The sequence below is a fragment of the Lates calcarifer genome, linkage group LG8 (assembly GCF_001640805.2).
Source record: "Lates calcarifer isolate ASB-BC8 linkage group LG8, TLL_Latcal_v3, whole genome shotgun sequence".
In the NCBI taxonomy this organism is placed as follows: Eukaryota; Metazoa; Chordata; class Actinopteri; family Centropomidae; genus Lates; species Lates calcarifer.
In genome coordinates, this window is record NC_066840.1 from 4,441,778 (window position 1) to 4,462,353 (window position 20,576).

The window sequence follows — 20,576 nt, forward strand, 5'->3', positions numbered from 1 at the left end:
CTAGTTACTTACATTTTCACATTCTTTTTTGATTGATTTGAAAGCAACAAATAGCACACTTAAAGCTAAAATTCAATTGCGTAGTATAAGGAGATGAATACATTCAGCATCAACTGAGGAAGTTTTCAGGTTGTTTGTCCTTGACTAAGTCATATGACTTTAGGAAACCAGTTACCAGTACCAACTTTTATGAAAATGATTATCTGCACAGTAAACAGGCTTTGGTGCCTACAGTGTCACAAACAGTCTATGTAAAAGTATGGACTCCTTTAAAGGGACTTGAACCTCTGACTGACTGTGGTGGTGAGCTATGACAGATCACAATCAAAGAAACACACACAGTGCAGGGTATAAATTACAGGTAGCCACAACTGTTGGCTTATGATACATACATATATGTAGGATCTCAAAGTGATAGTTCACCTTTCTAAAACATTTTCACAGTTGGAGCAAAATTTGTATTTTTTAGACTCCTTTTAGCTCTTATGCGGAGAACTTAGATTTACTCTTGTGATTTTTCAAATCGTATTGCAAGGTAAGTACGACTTTGAATTGGCTTCAGTGCTGTCTATAGCACTTGTACTTTCTGTATATTTATTAGAGAGATTCAAACATTCTGCCAGAGTGAAATATCACTTGAAAAACAAAAAGATTCACATAACTACGTTCCCTAGCAACAGCTAGCAAGACCATTAAAACTGATGATGGTTCTGTTGAATAATGTTACTTAAAATGTATCAGATCCCAGCTGTGCTTTGTACCCCATGTACACCAGCTCATTACAGTGAATGCATGTGATGTCCAAGACATTTTTTTATATTTTATTTTTTTTCTTAGGCTCAGTGTGACAAGGAATGTTCAGGTACAGTTTTTTTTAACACGAAATTACAGTGATTAATCAGAGACTGTGTAACCACAGCAGAACATAATAACATAATATTGAAATGTGTTTAAAAACAATTCTCTTTTTAAATTACACACTCAACTATTAATTAGTAAAATGTCTGCAAATGAACCCGTGTCCCGTCTACACGCTTAAACAGTAGTGCACAGTTTCCTCTTCACACAAGTGCATCTTTTCAGTGAATGTCAAATTAAAAGTCCACACATTAGAGTGCAATCTGTCAGCTACCTCTGATTCAAACAGATTAGAGAATCAGTGTGAAACACTACTGTCCCAACTCAACCATATGTGATGGGTCAAAATGTCAGGGTATAAAAATGTGATGCACGAGAACTACAATAATGTACAGAGCAGATTCCTTTGGACAGCAGCACTGGATCAATTATAGCCTCAAACACGACAATGTTTAGGCCACAGAGACAATGTTTGCATGTTTGGTAAACTTGGGTCTTTTTGCATCTAATTTCAGATCTCACTCCCACAAAATATTGCTTTCATCATTAACATTATTAAGATTTAGGAATGTTTTTTTAGTTCAGAGAAACTGGTTTGGATTTCATTTCATATCAGATGTACATTACACTCAAAAACGATTCGTCTTGAATAAATTCCAACACCAAGCACCACCGACCAATCAGAAATCAGCAGTGTCTTTTGTGAAGCTTGTAAACAGAGAGATTTTTGTATAGGGTAGAGATTGTCTCCTCCTATATTCCACCTGTGTTGTATATTCTGCCATTATTTGCCAGTATTTCAAAACAATTAACCACATTAACGGCTTAACAATTTTGCTTTAAGGCAGTTGTTTGGATATGTGACATATGACACATACTTAGATTTAGAATAGGAAGTAGAAATATGTATCAATATCAAAATATTGGTAACTGCGGATTCTTATATGTGAGGATTTTGTATTTCTATATTCCATATGCGTTATGGGAACCCAGGTTATTACAACTGAAATGCAGTTTTGAAGTTGGGGGATCTTTGAAAAATTCCAGTCATAAACCCAGACCAATGGACCCATGAACATGAACCACTGTATGCGCTTAATTACACTGTTTTACAAAAGGTCTCATGTTGTCAGATGTTCACTAATGGACTAATGGTAAATGTGTAAATTTAGACACATAATACTACTGAGCATATATTACTGCAACAGGACAATGATGGTGTTTTCATGCGTCTTTATTTTTATTTTTCTGGAGGCTGTTTGTCCTGAGAGACTGACACATTTAATCAGATACGGAAGTTTCTTTTTGAGCCTGGTTAAATGAATTTCTCATTAGGTACTCATTCTATTGATCTATTAAAATAGCATAAAATAGTTACAATGTTTTTCATTTGGCTCCAATATTGACAGTGTTATTCTGTATCAGATTAGGACTGACAGTATAAAACCTCACAGAGGACTGCAGCTGATGTCAGTGCAGCCTTCTTGTCAAAGTGCATGCACTGACAACATTACCCAAAATACATGCCTTATTTCAGGGCATTGTTACACAAAAACCTAAAGAAAAACAGGCTGAGCAGTCAACCCATGATTCAAAAGAACATTTAAGAAACTGAAGAAATAATCCTGGGTCCAGGCTCAAATGTTGAAACAGTGGCTGTAATACTCTACTGATTTATTAAAACAGTTTGGTCTAGTTTTACCTTTTTACCTTTTACCTTAACATGAAATTTAGTTCCTTTTTTACCATCATGCAATTAATTAATAAATCTGGAGAACAAAACTGAAACAAAGGTGAGACAAGAAGAATTTTTTTTCCTGAAGTTTGGATGTCATTTCTGTGCTTATGTGAGTTTCTTCCTGGCCCAAAATACATGCAGTTGCTATTACCAGTGAGAAAGACGCTGACCTCAGAACTGCAATTGGTCCCCAGGTACTGTTGTGCAACTGTCTACTGCTGCTAAATAGTTAGGAAGGGTCAAATGCAGAGAACAAATCCCCCCACTGGGATTTAAGAAGTGTACCTTAATTAATGACTCAGCTCGACCACCCTCCCACAACCTGTGAAATGTGTCCATATCTGTCAGTGAGTATAATACACAGCTCCTACAGCAGCAGTCTGCCATCAGTAAAGTTCCACCTCAGAGTAACTTGGCAACATATTGGTTTAAATATGACCACCTGGGCACTGTGTGTTGAAATTCAGCACTGACTGAAAAATGTGTCAAATGGTAATGGGTGTAATTGATCAGTTACAATGCATAAAATGGTCAGCTAATTTAGCAAATGAAGGCACTGAAAAATGAGTATTTGATAAAAACATCACTACAATGTAAAGTAGTGCAGAGATCCACAACATATTACCGCAGCATCGGTCTCATATTACAGAATATGAAGAGCAAGAAAGTACATTTCCATTTCATGAGGCAAAAAGCTGGTGAGCTTTGACATGAAGAGGACACGACAAACGTCTCCTTTGGTGCTGGACACTATCTGTCCTGGTTGTCCGACCTGAGGCCAGAGTCCGAGGCGTCCTCAGAGGGAGTGTCTAGGACGGGATTGACAAACCCTTCAAATTCAGCATTTGCACTGTCCTCTGGGTGAGTACTCACAAAATCATTCTCCCACTCGAGCGCGTTGGAGTCCTCGGAGGCTGAGGTTGGGCCACTGTTCATCTGCTTGCCGCCGGGCCTCAAGGCTGCACGCAGGATGTCCTCCTCCGTCCGAGACCTCTCCCAGGCTGGAAGAGCTCGATTGATTCCTGCGAGGCAAGGACGCAAGCTTTCATTCTGACAGCAGAAGTCGCTGAAAGTCAGAAACTGCTGCAGGCGGTAATCTGGCAGCTCAGAGGGGCTGCAACGCACGCTCCTACAGAAGACTCTCTAAACCAAATTTAAAACATATCAAATTTAACTGTATCATTATGTCTTTTATGAAACTTATGAAACCTAACTTAAAGGATAACTACAGTATTTCTTAACCTTTCCATGTTTTTGGGTGTAAATGGACAAAAATCATTGGAATCTGTGCAGTGTTGAGCAAGAATGGTAAACCCCCACTGTAATCCAAAGGGCGAGTGTCCATGTCAAAGTTCATCCACCAAAGTGCTTGTTTATACCACTGACAGGCTCAGATTGCTATTTTAAGTGTCTGACAACATTATGGATAGACCTCACTACCAGACTCCACTGACATTTTACTGAGCAGAACAGTGGAGCTGCTGGAATAGCACTGCCTCAATCTGTTAGTTAGTTAGTGTTATTCTGTGACTTTCAGCGGTGGAAGAAGTATTCAGACCCTTTATATGAGTAAAAATACCACACAATGGAGTGGCTGACTCAACTGAAATTACTGTTTATATCCGTTAGGGTGTAATATAGGAAACACAGAGTTTTGCCGTGACAAATAAATATAAATATACCCTGGCATGTAAAATATAGAGGCATCCCTGTGAAGCAGGGAGGACCTGGGTCCCTAGTGCCCCACCTTAGAACAACATATAAGAACACAAGTAAGCATGCAGGGTTTATGTTATGGTACTGAATATCCCTACATTTCAGAATGTGTCTCTGCTGATTTTGACTTGTTCCACGTCTTCTACTTAAACATTTGCATGGGACTATCAAGGAGGGTTGTGTAAGATATAAGATATACTGATGCCTACTCTGCTTCTTCTTCCTCCTCCTCTTTGCTGCAGTGTCACTGAAAAATAGAATCAATCTTGGCTGGGAAACAGAGCCCTTCCCTTGGAGGAAGAGAAAGCTCTGACTTGGTCCTTCGATGCGATCGAACCTCTAAACAGAATGCCACATGAATGTTTGATGGATCAGCCTTTTTTTTTTTCAACTTTGCAGCCAAGGACTCAATTAACAGCTTCATATAAGCAAAAATAGAAGTCTCACCTTCCTCATCCTCCCACTCTAGGTCCAGTGAGGTCCCGTCATCATTGGTGGAGCGGGTCTTAGTGGTGAAATCCCAGCTGCACTCTGTGTTGGGAGTCACCACATTGGTGTCAGAGGGAAGTCCTGAGTAAAAAGAGACAATTATTACAACAGAGCAGACATAACTCTTACACCTTTTCATGGAAATGCAGTATACAAAGATTTAACAGCAGAAATATATATATGTATGTTATTAAAGTTAATAAAACCAAGGCTTGAAGGTTCACTCACTGTTGCTCCTGAAAGCCTCAGACTGGGCTTTTACATTCTGGAGGTAGACATCAAAATCCTCCCCAGAGGTTTGTCTGAAACAGACCATAATGAATCAACACAAGAGTAACACAACTCTAAGTCCATTCACTCACTGGACTGCAAAAAAACCCTGCACAAAATACTGCATAACACTGGCTGGACAGCCAGGAATGCATGCACAATAATCATCCGTTCCAAAAACTCAGTCAGCCTGAATAAAACTTTCTGCAAAGGCTTTTACTTCAACCTCTTCTTAACATTTGGAGGAAGTGAAAGCTGATACTGTGCTCAGCTTTGTTAATGCTGCCTCCTTTCATTACCACTGCAAAGGATGAGGATTTGTCAGCTCGCAGCTCCCTTCTGGCAAAGTGAAAATTAGTTAAGCATTGAATTCTGAGACTGGATACCTTGTAGTGCTTTAATATTAGTTCTGCAGCCTACACACTGCGTAACTGCAGCAACGCACTGAGTTCTCACATCATTAAATCAATGTTTCTGTTGAGAGCTTAAAAAAGAAACAGTCTTTCCGCCAAACAACAACAAATGGTAACATCATACATCTAAGGGGCTGACAGATAGAGCTGTGATTTAACAGATGCTGGAAGTTCTGGTTTTCAAATATTTCTTTACGTCTGCCACCAAAAGAGGTGGATGAAAGATTCAACTTACTGCAACTTTAAACAGATCCAGCATTACTGTCTTCCTGATACCTCATGACCACAGTCTGTCCTCAGCTCAACAACTATTCTGTTGTCTGGTGAACTTAAATGACTCACTTTCTTTGCTGAGTTTCACTGCCAGAGCCATCTGCTTTCCCCCGTGTCCTCTGGGCAGACAGCTGCTAACAAAAACACCATAGAGCAAGTTAAAAAAAAAAATCATATCTTCCCATTATTAGAATAAAGACATAATATATTCATTTAAGACATTTAACAGAAGGACATGTAACTGCTATAAAGGAAACATGTAAGCAAATAACTTCAATAAAAATAAGCAACACCAAAGACGTAGTGGAATGTGGCGTGAAAAGCAATTAAGGAATATCAAATCTAGCAGTGTCTTTTTGTTATTATAATAAAAGACATTTTCAGGTCTTTCCTTGAAACTTTACAGGGAAATGTGAAGTTGTGATATAGACCAAAATTCCTGCTGCAATACTATTATATTCCAACAGTCCAAATTTCTGTGTTCATGATGCCTAATGTGATTGTGGGGACTGGAATGACTGTAAAATCCTGCAGCATGGACCTTGTCTTTTTTCTCACTTCACTGCTTGTACTTATAAATATGGTCCATTGCCAGTTTTATGTCTATTGGCACTTTTGTCCTTGATGTATATTACACATCATCTACTGCAAATTATTACATCCTTAAGTGCCCAATGAAATAAATGGGACATATTTTGCATCATTACTATAAAGAAATACAGATAGTTAGCATTATTCCACTGCAGCTGGGCTGTACCCATTGATTTTTTGGCTAAAGAATGATTAAGAATGCTAACGATGCTACAAATTGTTTGCCAGATAAATGAAGCACTGAGACAGACGGCAATTTCCCTGCTTGGATAACAAAGACAGGTTGTTGAGCAGAAGATTGAACAGAGAAAATAAAACTGTGTCCTTTAAGACACAGGAGGCTGAGGACTTGAAATGCTGGGAAGCCTCTGTGCAGGGCCAGTAGGTTAGAGGAGGAGCTGTTTAGCCAAGCAGTAAGTCAAACTGGCAGAAGGGAGCGCTCAGTGTCGCCTCACCTCCTTCATTTTTCGTTCACGTGCCAGCCTGGCGGCCTCGCGCTGGGCGGCATTTCTAGCCTCCTCTTCTAGCCTTAACTTCTCCTCTTGTGCCTCTAACTGAGCAGAAATAACAAAAATGAAACAAACACAAAAAACACAGAACACAAAATTACAAAACAGAAAAAACAACGCAGCAAATTAAAAATAAGCAAAAACAGGTCTAAAACATAAAATGAAATAATGGGGGCTGTTACTCTAACAAAGACAGATCGCTCTAAAGATGCTGCTTTAAACTGTGTCTTACCTCAGCTTGTAGCTTCTGGTCTATCAGGATCTGCTTGTCTGAGATTGCAGCGTAGTGGTGCTGTCTGAGGTGCTTGATCTCATCTTCACTGATAGGTCTGGTGATTAAAAAAAACAAACAAAATATATCAAATATTAGCTATTTGCTCAAATCTTTTTGAAGTCTTTTTTGGTCAGATAATACAGATGGTTATTTTTTTACTTAGAAGACCTCTGACCTCGGGCAGGGCTGTGGGCTCTCTCCCTCCCCCTGCAATGCAACAAACACAAGATGTGACCATGGAGCAGTGACGTCCAGAGTAAAACACATATTCAATGCTGCACTGTTTGACTCAAGTGCTACTAGTCTGGGACTCTGCAGACAGTAATCGAGTTACTCCTCGGAAGGAATAATGGAAGTCTGCCATATTACAGTGATTGGTGAGCAGTGGGTGCACCCATCATTTTCTATCCATCACCAGAGAATGGCTATCTCATGGAAAGTCTGATGGGAGTCTGAAATTAAAAAGTATCCTGGGAGTACCAGCATAATGCAGCTTTTAATTAGACTTTATATCTTATAAAACACTCAGTCAGTCTTTTACAGTGTAATTGGGTCCCAAGCAGAAGAACAATGGCAGATTTGAGAGAAAAGTAACTAACAATGCTTTCCTTAAATTGTTAAATTGAAGATGGCCAGACTTACCTCATCACTCTCTACCAGATTCTCAAACTGCAAAATTAAAAGTCACAATTAGACATGACATTATGGGCATCATTAAAAAAAGGAAAACACAACTAGTAAATGTATGACTCATACCTCTATTGTATAATGTTCCCCTGTGGTACTGCTTCGGAAATATTTGGATCTGTAAGAACAAATGAGAAAAGAATAATACACTGACAGTGAACTGACAGCTTGTGACAAGAGGAGGAGGAAATCGACAGAAAGGAATTAATTGAGTAGCTATAGTTGAAGGAATACACCCAGTGATAGGTGGGCTTGTTGGTAAAAATCTCATAGCTGTGAAGAGGACATAGACAATAAAATCATCCATGTGTTAGTGGTAGATCTTTGGCTTTACACCTATGTATTTGTAATTTTTGAACAGCTTTGTCTACTTGAATGAAAACAATGTAGACAAGACTATATACAGATTAGAATCACTGCACCATGAATGAATATGTTGCTCATTTCAGTTACCGATTATACTGTATGTCATATACAACCTATAACATCCTCTGATGAATGCTCTTACTGTAAATGTAACTAACCCACCGCAACTTCATACTGTGTGTGTTCAGCTGTTAGCATTAGCTGTTATCAGAAAATGCTGGATAATTAAATTTGATGGAGGCAGCCATTTGATTGCTTTAATTCTGGAAATGTGTGTGGAAATGGAAATTCTGTCTGGTTTTCTGATGGAGAGAAACACACTTCCTTTGTTCATTTAGCTATGTAAAAGATGATGCTAGATTAAAAAAAGAAGGAAATAATGTATTTGTCAACAGGCTATGGCAAAAGCTAGATTTTAAAAAGGGGTTGTCTATGTATATTTATATTTTAAGGAAATGTTTTGTTCAGGCATTCTGTCCATTTTTGTACAGTCTGTCTGTCTAGTTCACATTATTGACACAGACATGTGACTACTCAAGTTTACACATCAAAACAAATACTGAAATGTCAGTATAAAAAACAAACAGCAGTGATCCGTTGGAAATAGAGTGATGATTTTATTGTCTATAGACTGGACTGACTGAGCAGGAATGTGCCATTCTAACAAAAACACAGTTTGCTCCTTAGAAGGTTAATCAACACTGAATCACATACAGCAGAAAATCTACAGTACACTAGTAAGAGCAGAAGAGGCGCAGGTGAACCTAATAACATCAGTGATGGCTAGTGAGTGATGACAGTGAACATAACACCAGGACCTTAATTAGAGGGAAGCAATAATTAATGTTATTGATTACACCTGTCGTTTCCCTGCACTGGCATGTCAAGAAGTCTGCAATGAACCAGGGCTTTTACCTTTAGCAGGTCATAGGAAACTTTAACTAATTTATTGCATGTAGTGTGAGACAAAACCTACATTTTAATACTCCAATCAAAATGGCTGTCATTTTACAGTATTACAGCATGCCCTCTTGGGAGCAGGCAGCAATGAGGTTTCCAAATTGCCAGTTACTCAGACTAATACTTTATGTCTACTGCTGTATGTGTCAGCTCCTATATGGAAACACATGGAAGTGACTGAGTGTGAAACAGCTTGCTGCTGGAGGAGAACAAACCTTCTCTGATCTTAACAAAGCACGGGGTAAAAACATTAATTATTAACATTAAATTTGGTGTCATAGCTGACGGTAAGTAACGCTGGACACATACAACTGAGAAAGTGTATGCACTGTTAAACTGAATTATGAGGTCCAGGTATTAGTCTACAGTCATTGTCAAAGAGCTCTTCAACAGCTCCAGCTCGGTCTGTCATGTTGGTGCTCTCCTCTAATGAGACCCAGCTAACTCTATGTCCAGACTGTTGACAATAGGGGTGGGGTCTTGAATCCTGCTGGCACTGTCTGACTGCAGGCTGAACCCCTCAGAGACCGCACCATAGCATATCCAGTATCTCATTGACCGGCCTTTATCTCTCGGTTACAACATCCCGACCAGGCTGACACACAGAACTGTCGGAGAGCCTCACCAGGTACACTGTGGTGACAGCTTTCGGCTAACCAGCTGTTAGCTAACATTAGCAGTAAGCGGATACGCTGGTTCAGGTGATGCTAGTTAGTTAGCTCAGCCAAAGCTAAAGCCACATTTCACCTACCCGCCTCCCCTCTGGATCCTGTTGGCTTCTCTCCTGAAGAGGCCGACACAGTAAGCCCAGCAGTTACCCATCGCATTGTCAAATATTACTAATATCTAGCTGCCTGACAGCTGCTGGTGCGTTACTGTTGGTAGCTACATCTCCATGTCCAGTCCTCTCTTCTCCAGCTACTTCCTCATCCTCCTTCCTCTCCGCTTGATGACATATCAGAGAGAAATGTTCAACACCACCGCCTACTGTCGCCTCAGTGTAGTTTATGATTCAATGTGACCAGGTCCTGGCAGAGGATGAGACAGGACTTCAAAACCTTCAGAAAAGATTTAATCATATTGCTTCTTACAGCTGGAGGCAATGCTAAGAGAAAAACTACGACTGTTTATGGAAATATTTAATAGATTAATTTACATGATCATCTTGGCACCCACCAGCCATTTCCAGTTCATGTTCAAGTTATACAGCCAGGCAGTTGTAGAAGCAGTACTCACATCATTTACTTAAGTAAAAGTACCAACACTACAATACAAAAAAGTAAAGAAAGAAAAGTATTATCTGCTAAATTTACTGTAAGTATTAAAAATAAATGTAATCTTACACATTCTGCAGAGAATTGGTCCCTGTAAATTAGAAATTACAATACATTACATTATTATCACATAGACATGTGTCAATATGTAAGCAGCATTTTAATCTTGTAGCTGGTTGAGGTGGAGCTAGTTTGATCTATTTTACTCTAGTGGTTCCCAAACTAGGGTGGGCCACCTCCAAAGGGTCACATGATAATACTGAGGGGTCATGAGATAATTAATGGGGGAGGGGGACACAAAGTTCTGATACACAAATCTATTTTTACCTTTTGCAGTTTTCTTCACTATTTGATTTTTGTTCTTTGTGAAATAATGGATAATTTGAACATTTATTGTTCAAACCATGTGAGAAGTTTAGAATTACTAACAACTCACCTGACAAGGGGCCATAACAAGACACTGATTTATTACATTAATTTATAGATTATAGAATTTATTATTATAGATAATTTATTATATATATATATAATTTATTATATATAATTTATTATAGAAACAGTTGCCATATCAAATAAAACTTATTTATATTCCCTCCATGTGCTAATTAATTTTTTTTAGCTGGAGGCATTGCAGCCTATCTTTGAACAGGACTGAGTGGGCTGTTGGGCTCAGTGTGTCTGTCCACATCAGTCACTTTGGTGTCAACTGTTTGTGTCTGTTTGTGTTTGTGTATGTAACAACTAAATCAAATAAATACAGTGGAGTAAAAAATATAATAGTTTCCTTGTAGTTGAATAAAAGTATAAAGTAGCATAAAATAGAAATACTTGAGTAAAGTAACTTAAATTGTACATGTAAAATTGTATTGAAATACAGTGCTGGAGTAAATGTAAACTAGGGACTGAGTTATTCACTGCTTTATTATACATGACAAAGTCCAACAAAGTATTTCTGTTCCCCCCGATGTTGATTTAATTATCTTATGTCATGATCATAGTGTAACAAATGTCTAATAACATTTTCACTCATCAACTGTCATGACATGATTGCATTTTTTTTAAATAACATGACTTTTTTTTAAACAAAATCTTTTTTCTTTTTTTACTCTATATCCTCAGAGGTGAAGAGGTAGGCATGGAGCTCATCCTCTGCAGGGATGTTGTCCACTTTGCTGACTTTGACTTTCTGGGCAACAGGCATGCATCTGGGCATGAGTTTCCTCCCACTCTGAAAGGAAATAGGCCAGAGTTTACATTTTGATGTGTTTACTAGTGATAGTATGAAATGTGAAAACTAGTATAAAGGGCTGCATGAAGGAATGTTTAAGTAAATGACTTACTATTTTCTTGGAGTCAGCCAGGGATCTCTCCATGTATCTCCTCATCCTTTCTTTCTGTTTCTCTCTCTGCTCTCTCTGCTTGTCTTCACGCTCCCTGCACCATGATGAACAAAGAGAACGGACGGTTAAAAAATATGTTTCTGTACTTTTTATTAGGGAAGTCCAATCACTGAGGCACACCTGGTCCTTCTCTCACTGTCCTTTATCTTCTTCATCATCTCCAAGTTTTCTTCAGGGATGCTCTCAAGGCCCTGCAGCAGTAAAGACAGACGGCTCTCAATATTGGCGACTTTCTCCAAGGTGCTGAGGTTGGTCATCCTGTCATCCACGCAGCTGCGATGCACCTCTGCCACCTTCTCGTTCAGAGCATCAAGCATCACATCCTGTCAGCAGGAGAAAGACACTCAGACAGTCAGCCTGCTGTGTACAGGCTGCTGGTGCCACTGAGATCAATTTACAGTTTCCATGTGTAGCTTTTAGATTTAGGAGGGTGATTGGGGGAAAAAAAAGTTCAACATGTTTTGTGCCTGCTCACCTGGTCCTCCGTGTTCAGTGAGACATGGAGCTGAACCTTCTGTTTGAGCTTGTTGCCTCTCGTTCTCTCCTCTTCGATTCTCTGGTTCATGTCATTCATCTGTAGTGCCAGCTGCTCTTCATCCTCCTCACTGCAGACGGAAAAGAGGAGGGAATCAAGGAATGAATATTGTATGGGGAAAGTCTGTGTTTAAAAATAGGTTTGAAATTTAAAAAAAAAAGGTTCAGCAAGTGAGAAAATGGATCTGAGGGATGTGCATGTCAAGAATTTGAAAGAAGATGGCTTTTACTCTCATTTATCATTTTATGATTCAATTGTTCAGCTGAAACTTAAGAGAACTAATGCAAAAATAATGATAAAAACTGCAGACACTAGTAAACAGATCATTTCTGTGACCATACACTTATAAAAGACAACAGGTGAAAATGGCAAATGCCCAAATCATTCATTCACGGAGCCTTGACCCATGATGCTTACATCTTCTTCCTGGCTATCTCCAAGGATTGTTGGAGCTCCTCCGCCGTCTCCTCCACCCTGGTCGAGTTCTGAATCAGGGACAGGTTCTGATCTGTCAGCTCAGTCAACAGATCTAGAAGCTGCTGGGGATCAGAAAAGTACAGCTCTGGTTCATCCTGCAGAGAGGTGACACAGTGAGGTGGGAAAAATTAGTGTACTGTGAGCAGTGCAAATAAAAAAAATCAAGATTAAAAGACATATTGCTTCAGTGGACGTTTCTGGTGAAGGAAAACAGACCTCATACTCTGAGCCGTCACTGTCCACTTTACAACCTGTGATCCTGAAATGCCAAAGAAAGAGTGTGGTCTGAGTTTTTGAAGCAGCATGTACACAGGATTTCAAATGAATTTCCTGAATGTGTATGAATCTACAAGACAAAATACCGGATGTGCAGAAAAAACAGCCATCAGTGTTGTGACTGGGGTGAGTGTGTTGGTGTTTACTTACAGTGTGTCACTGTGGGCTGAGGACAGCCTGGTCTCTCTGATGGAAGGCAGCTCTCTACCTGGACTGGACACCAAACCTGTGTTATCACAACACTGTACCATTAGTACTATCCACACTCACTGTAACAAAGGGCTGGTTGGTTTTAATAAAGAAATAATATAATAAAAAAAGAATATCAAGGCATTAACCAGTGTCCTCATTATCTATTTTATGTTGATATAATTAGTTCGAACTTGCACTGAAGTAAAGTACTTGCCGTCTCTAACTGCTGACTCCTCAGTGTCCCTGTTCTGCTGGTCCTGTGTGTCTTTGTCAGACAGGACTTTAGCTTTCAAAGCCTTAGCTCTCTGGGCCTCCTGCCAGTCTGGAGGAGACAGCTTGAGCAGAAGCTCCTTGTATCTTTTGTAGTCCACCAGGATTTCTTCAAACTTGGTGAGTTCACTGTAAAGAAGAGAGACTACATTCAAATCCACGACATGACACTCTGTCCGTCTGATGTTATTCGCCTTTATTAATAGTTTACCTCTGTGCACCCATTTAGTGTTTACTTTTATGCACGATAAAATAAGACTGACTGACAGACATACATACAGTGCAAAGGTTTTAGGCACTAGAGGTAAAGTGAGGATGATGTCACAATAATAATAATATCTTCACACATCTTCATCTTCAATGTGAAGTAAACAGAAAAACCTTAATCAGATCAGTATTTCCCATGACCCCACCACCCCTCTTTGCCTTTAAAACAGCTGCAGTTTTCCTTAGTACACCTGCACTCAGGTAGTTTGCTCCAGCATCTTGGAGAAGGATGCCTCAGTTCCTCTGTGGATTCAGAGTGTCTCAGTGTCCTCTGTCTTCATACAATCCCAGAATGACTCTGTGATGTTGGGATCAGGGTTTCTGTGGGGGTCCGACCATCTGCTGCAGGACTCCTTGTTCCTCTTGTCTCTGAGGACCGTTTTTATAATGCTGACTGTGTGTTTGGACTGATTGTCCTGCTGCAGAACTAATCTGGGACTGATGAAGGATAAGAGTAAAAACATCAAGTGCCTAAAACTTTTGCACAGTAGTGTATGTTAATTATACAACATCATCAGAGTGCAACCTTTTTATAGTCCCTATCTCAGCGGTTAGTTTCTTGATCTCAGCATTCTTCTCCTGTTTGGACTTGGCCTCCCGTTCAAAACTGACAACAGAGAAAAGATGATTAATTTTAAATGCTATATGAATGTCCTCTTGTTGGATCAAACATCAGTCTGTATTAAGATTGTAAAAAGTAAGTAAAACAGAACTTTGAGAACCACAATTTAATCTTAAATCACAATAACATGCCAACCATTCTTTCATATGATTATACTTACAATGTTCTGGCTTCCACAGACTTCTTCTCGTTCTCCCTCAGGAACTCTTCAAAGCTCTGGTTGTCTCTCTCAATCATCTTTTCAAGCTGTTTAAGCTGCCTCTCCTCCTTTGCAATGGCCTTGTCCATCCTCAAAATCTCTCCCCTCTTCGTCATCAGAGATAACTGAAAGAGGGAGGATGAGGGAAAGAGTAGATGCTGGTTGAACAAAACAACTGAGGAACAGTCAGATTTCTGTTTAACACATGTAGAATGATGTCAGGTTTTTGTGTGTGTTCAGGCAGATAGCAGACAGAGAGCAGCTCTTAGCACCTCCTTGAATCATTTACCTCCAAAACTGCTTTCTGCCGTTCCATGGAGATTAAGTCGTGTTTGCTGTCTTTTGTAACATTTTCTGAGGACAAATGACAGAAGACAGCTAAACACTAGCTAGTCAGCCACGCAGTGGCTGTGGAATGTACAAATGGGTTTTGACATGCCATGACTCCTCTCTCTCCTCTCACCTCGTTTCATCATGGCCATCTTCAGTTCATGTCTGGTTGGTGTTTCTTTAGGGAAAGTTGTCTTACTCTTGATTGGTTTTAGATTTTTAATCTTCTCCCTTTCCTCCTCCTCCTCCTCCTCCAGTTCTCCCACCAGCTTTTTCTTCAGCTTGGCCATCATTCGTGCAGCGTGGGTCGTCTTCTCATCAATTGGCAGAGCCAGGAATTCACGCATCTCCTGAGCATGGAGGAGAACAGCAGCATGACTTCAACAAAGCAACATTATTTTTCCACTTTTTGCAAACACTGAGTCACACGTGTATCACGCCGTGGATATAAAACATTGTGTTTCTATCTATATACACAGTTTCACTCAGGCGCACACCAACCTCTTTCTGGTCCCCTTTTTCATTTACACTCAGCAGAAAAAAATTATTACTGTCTGGCACTTTGAATGGGCTTTGTCGTGTCTCCCTCCTCCTTCTCCTCATGTCTACACATAATGGAGTGAAAAAACAAAATGAGAGTGTGTAGTTTTCCATAGCTTTGTCTCTCTATTTTCCAGATTTGTCACTTTGCCCACTGTACTCGTACCTTGTTCATGTGATTTGGCAGCACTTTCAGTTTCTGAATCAACAATGCTGCCTGTAGAAATCTCTGGTCCTTCTGTTGAAAAGATAACGATGATAATCAATCAGGGACTGGTATTGTTTCTTGTGTGTGAAGCATAGGGTTGTAACAGACACCTACTGGGTTGTGATGTTGTCATCTCTGAGGTTTCCTCTGGCATCTCGTGCTGCGCTGGCTCAGTGTTTGATTTGGCTGCAGGTCACAGAAAGAAAATAAAAGAAAACCTTTTTGTGGATGACAAACTATATCTCTTCATTAACCCAAATAATACATTTTATCTAAGGCAAAACTGGGTCTAGTCCAGTTTTTTACCAGTTGCTTTACATTTAGTCTCAGGCCAATGACTAAATGTAAAGGCTCCTCAGCTTTCAATATTCCTGCCTGCCTTTTACATCAGTGTCAACTTTTAAGTCGTTTCAAGTCCTTTCCTAAAACACATTTCTTCAGATAATGATTCCAATTTACTATTGATCGTATTCTTGTTGAAACTTTATTTATTATTATTACAGGCTCAGGTGCTTTAACACACTGAAACATGCTGGGAATAACATGATGTCATCAAACTCAACGTGCTAATTAGAGAAGGCCTAATCAGGCAAAAATGTAAACACCTGTGGGGACTGGACCACTGATGTATACAGCTTTTAATTTATGTGATGTTTTAATCCTGCTGTTTCCTTTGACTTCCTGCATCTACAGCCTTTAAACTGTGGAGTGACGCCCTGAGGCCCTGGGAGAAGGACACGTTGTCAAAGTCTTGTTTTAATTCTTTTTTGGAAACACGAACAATCTATTTATCTTATATTATATATTATATTGTGCTTACAGTGTGCATATTCCCAAATAAATTCGTGCCAAACCAGCTAACGTTACAAGAAAACCCCAGTTTGGGTTGAGTTTCTCATGATAAACAAAAACTGGGTGTAGCTAACGTTCACACTAGCGTAAAGTAAATATTTTTAACAAACTTCTACAAACTAACATTCATAATATAGATACTACCGTTTGATACTGATGTTCAGATAGAGTCAGTAGTTAGAGAGAATACGTCACCGCAGCTTCACCTCTCCAGCGGACCGTTCCATTTGTGTACTGTTGTCATGGAAACTGTTGCCTTCACGGTGCCCTTGTAAAATTCTCGTTTGATATGAACTCCGTAACTCAGATGCATTGTGTACCCAATAAATGTGTCGCCGCATTGTCATTGTCTTTGATACATCAGATAACCCGTGGTGTTTTCATATTTTTTTCTGGGTAGAGATTTGACACATTTAGAAGATTTTCATAGGTTCAATGGTGATTAAAATAACTGCAAAATACAACAAACGAAAGTAACAGATGGCTTGTAAAACTGCATTGGTTTGATGGCCCGCCAACTAGCATTTGGCAAAGTTAGATACAGGAAGGGGGATTCAAGCTTGCTCATCAGTTCTGCGGGCCAGTCATGTTCATTCTCCGCTAGGTGGCATAGACAGATCACACAATCTGTCCCAGGCTGAGCTTCCCTACTGTGTTAGATTGGTTTGTTAAGTAGAGAAACCCAGATTTCAGAACAATGAAGGATATTGTTGAAAGACATGTTTGGAGTAGCACATCAATGCCAGTGATAATTTCCTCTGGAGTTAACTTGATTTGATAGTGAACACTTATAGTTCACTGTGTACAAGTGAATATACTTAGAATCTAATACTGTACTTTCCCTCCCACGCATCCACACATGACCCTGCACATCTCAGCTCAACAAAGCAGCCCACACACTGCACTTGCTTGTAGGAAATCCCAGTGTCAGATTGTCAGGTTAAAGTCATGCAAACACATGGGCGAGTGTTGGCTCTCGCAACAGAAAAAGGGCACGTTGTGTAAGTGAAGAGGAATGGTGTTTTTATTCAGATTTGAAGGGACAACTTCATTGCTCGGGAGTGGATAGGAAACCTCACACCTCACTGTGAAAAAGATTTGCTTTACATTTCCAAATTTCCATGAATTTTTGTTAGATCCTCTCAAAGTTCCTGGCTTGACTATTCTTACTCTTAAATCAAAGATTATCTCTGCAACCAGTCCCTTAGGGCAGTTGCCAAGAGAGTTGCTCTGCATAGAGTATCACTGCCTTGTAATGTAGATAACACTGAAGATGTTGTAAAGGCAGCTGCTTTCTTACAGTGTTGCATTGGTTGTTTGAGCATTACAGACTGCCTCCACCTCCTCCGCTCATGTAGCCCAAAGACAGTGGATATTATATAAGAGGTGAACACTCAGTCTTTTATGCATAATGAGATTGACAGCTTTTCTTCAAACACAATTAACACCACCACCTTCAATGAACACAATAATATTTTTAAATAAGGAAAAAATGCTGATCCATATGTCACCAACTAAATAAATACACACATTTGGTCATTGCTAACCAAATAATGAGACTTAAAAATCTATCACCAAAGTACTTATATGCATCATGGTGTCCCATAATGTTACCACCCATGTACAACCAGCTGTTCTCATGTGACTGGAGTTCTGTACTTGGTTCACCTGAGGAAGAATGTGGGATGTGGTCAAAAGCTCAGTAGAAAAAAAAAGCTAGAAAGTGAATCTTGAGTTTAGAATGATTTACCATGTGTAATCTATTATTTGTTTACAGTGTTTCATCTATGGACTAAGAACATAGAACATGAACAAGCTCCACTAGGAAAAACAAAAAATGACACATCCATATACTGACGACCCTGACAGAGAGTCTTTATTATGTCAATGCCAGCTGAATTTAACGAATTTCCCTTCCCCCTGCAAAGGCTGCAGACAGGCATATTTTGTATGCAAGGCTTCACTGTCCCCACACCAGCTCTTTTTATTGCGCTTCATAGTTTTTGCAGCACCCAAGGGAATTTTCTCTGGTGACTGAGTTGGTGAGGAGAAAAGGACATGGTTGTATTTTGAGTGTGCATTGATTACTTAAAGGTCCAGTTGTTTTATTTCGGGTTAAACACATATTTAAGGTTTAAACGCAGAACTCAGAATCATTTGATTAGGTCTCATCCATCAAAATGTAAATATAAATGTCTCTCATGCTGTCACTGACCTGTTATGAATGCCCACACAACATTTGATTTATAGTATATTATATTTATAACACTGTGGAAACTGAGTGATCCTTTGTTTCTATTGCAATTCCTGTGAAACCTCTGAAATCTGGCATTTTCCCACACAGCTAGCAGAGGGACATCTGTTCCAGTGTTCTCATTTGATATTATTAGCAATACCACAACTTTAATGACATGTAACAGCCACTTCCAGCACAGGACCTATCCTGTTGGACAAGGAACTGTGTTGTAAAGTGCCGCTCTGAGACACGTCAAAGGAAGTCCAAGGAGAAGTCTTTTTATTTCCTGTTTCACTCTTACGTGTATTTTTGTTAAATAATAATCATGTTAGTTATTCATATTTCATAAATGTTGGAGGGACGTGATTAGCAAAGCCTCAAAAATTAATGAATATGCTCAATTGATTAATTTCAGTGTTACGGTTATCCTTTGCTGTTCTCTCAAACAATCTGTGTAATTGAATGAATTATGGCTCTGTGAATTGGGAATTTGGAAAAACATTTTCCAAAAATAGGACACTCAGAAGCATGTCTAATGCCAGTTTACACTGAATAATTATTTACCGGGAAATGAGTGAATCTTGAGCTTGACATAAAGCACAGACATCGAGACATTATTCAAATCTCCCAGAGGTCTGTCAGCAGAGGCAGCTCAGTTTATATTTGTTTTTCATGGAGGTCCTGTGAAAGGTCTGACAGTATTAATGTTTAACTTTTCCTCTGCTCATAAAAATATTTGATGAGGACTCTTTTACCATGTCTTTTTTTTAGACATGGTCTAAATTTCAATTAACATGAACAACATTAATTTTTACACACATGCTCAATGCACTAAAACCTGGCTGGGTAATTAAATTGAAATCCTGCCAAGACAACAGTTTCTCTCCAGTCAGACCGTTGTGCAGCGTTTGAAATAAAACCACCTTGTTGCTTGTTGAACTGGTGGAGGAAAGACAGCTGAGGCAGGAATGAAAAGAGGAGAGAAGAATCTAGTTGAGCAAAGAAATGTACAGTCACAAACTGATATTATATATATTATATATTTCTAATGATATGGAGAGGTTTGGTAAATATGTGGCATCATTAATATTCTTTATGCCTTGTGATAACTGTGACCATTAAGACAGTAATGCAATAAAATGGAGCAGTTTCCAGTTGATTTTCATGGACAATATATTTAGATTGATGTAAATTCATAGAGCAGGTGACACTGCCACCAAAAATCTGTGTCATTTTGTCCTCATTCAGCTCATTGCTTTTTTACTTAATTGCACAGCTACTGATTGATTCAGTCTCAGCACTCCTATCAATCATATTTTCAGAACCTGCAGGCAGCTGTTTTCAGCAAAAGCAATAACTGTGCACCACCTTCCCAGCATCAGATGACAGGCAGACAAAGTTAGCAGCTAGATGGTGAAGAGAGTGAAACCTCAAAGTAAGAAGCCATCTCTGTACCTTCATTGGACAGACTCATCCAGGATGTGCTGGCTGGAGGCGGTCAGCCATTACCCAAGGAGAAAAACACTTGGTGATGTAAAGTTGTTTAATTTACACAATGTTAACACTAGCCACTGCCAATGGGTTTTGTTTACAGTTGGAGAGTGTTTGAACCTGTGGCTTCACAGTGGCATTGGGTGAGAGGTGGGGTACCTTTCTGTGTGCCAGGAGGTCTTTCCAGAGATGTATAGAAAAGGTAAAATATTTCTTAAACTGGCTCTGTTGAGTCACTATTGAGTCATATTACTCAAGGCAAA

General features: G+C 39.4%; 2 protein-coding genes across 5 annotated transcripts; both read right to left on the reverse strand.

The window, feature by feature from the left end:
• Positions 1–807: 807 nt before the first annotated feature.
• On the reverse strand, positions 808–10,101 carry ap1ar (adaptor related protein complex 1 associated regulatory protein). 4 transcript variants are annotated; one of them, XM_018669818.2, is made up of 10 exons: positions 9,896–10,100; positions 7,888–7,936; positions 7,774–7,800; positions 7,307–7,338; positions 7,090–7,186; positions 6,804–6,902; positions 5,827–5,888; positions 5,030–5,103; positions 4,760–4,882; positions 808–3,618 (listed from the first exon to the last, which is right to left on the reverse strand). In XM_018669818.2, the coding sequence occupies exons 1-10, from the start codon at positions 9,964–9,966 to the stop codon at positions 3,347–3,349; spliced, it is 906 nt and encodes a 301-aa protein (XP_018525334.1). In that variant the 5' UTR covers positions 9,967–10,100; the 3' UTR covers positions 808–3,346. The 4 variants fall into 4 exon arrangements, with proteins under 4 accessions (XP_018525334.1, XP_018525327.1, XP_018525347.1 ...); XM_018669811.2 differs by having other exon boundaries at positions 5,827–5,891; XM_018669831.2 differs by lacking the exon at positions 6,804–6,902 and having other exon boundaries at positions 9,896–10,101.
• A 1,220-nt stretch (positions 10,102–11,321) lies between these two features.
• Positions 11,322–16,818, reverse strand: cfap100 (cilia and flagella associated protein 100). Its single transcript, XM_018669328.2, has 16 exons — positions 16,731–16,818; positions 15,849–15,920; positions 15,693–15,764; positions 15,488–15,591; positions 15,120–15,336; positions 14,946–15,010; positions 14,618–14,781; positions 14,362–14,442; positions 13,513–13,697; positions 13,257–13,332; positions 13,047–13,089; positions 12,771–12,925; positions 12,294–12,423; positions 11,939–12,141; positions 11,759–11,852; positions 11,322–11,646 (listed from the first exon to the last, which is right to left on the reverse strand). The coding sequence occupies exons 2-16, from the start codon at positions 15,886–15,888 to the stop codon at positions 11,521–11,523; spliced, it is 1,755 nt and encodes a 584-aa protein (XP_018524844.1). The 5' UTR covers positions 15,889–15,920; positions 16,731–16,818; the 3' UTR covers positions 11,322–11,520.
• Between the last annotated feature and the right edge of the window lie 3,758 nt (positions 16,819–20,576).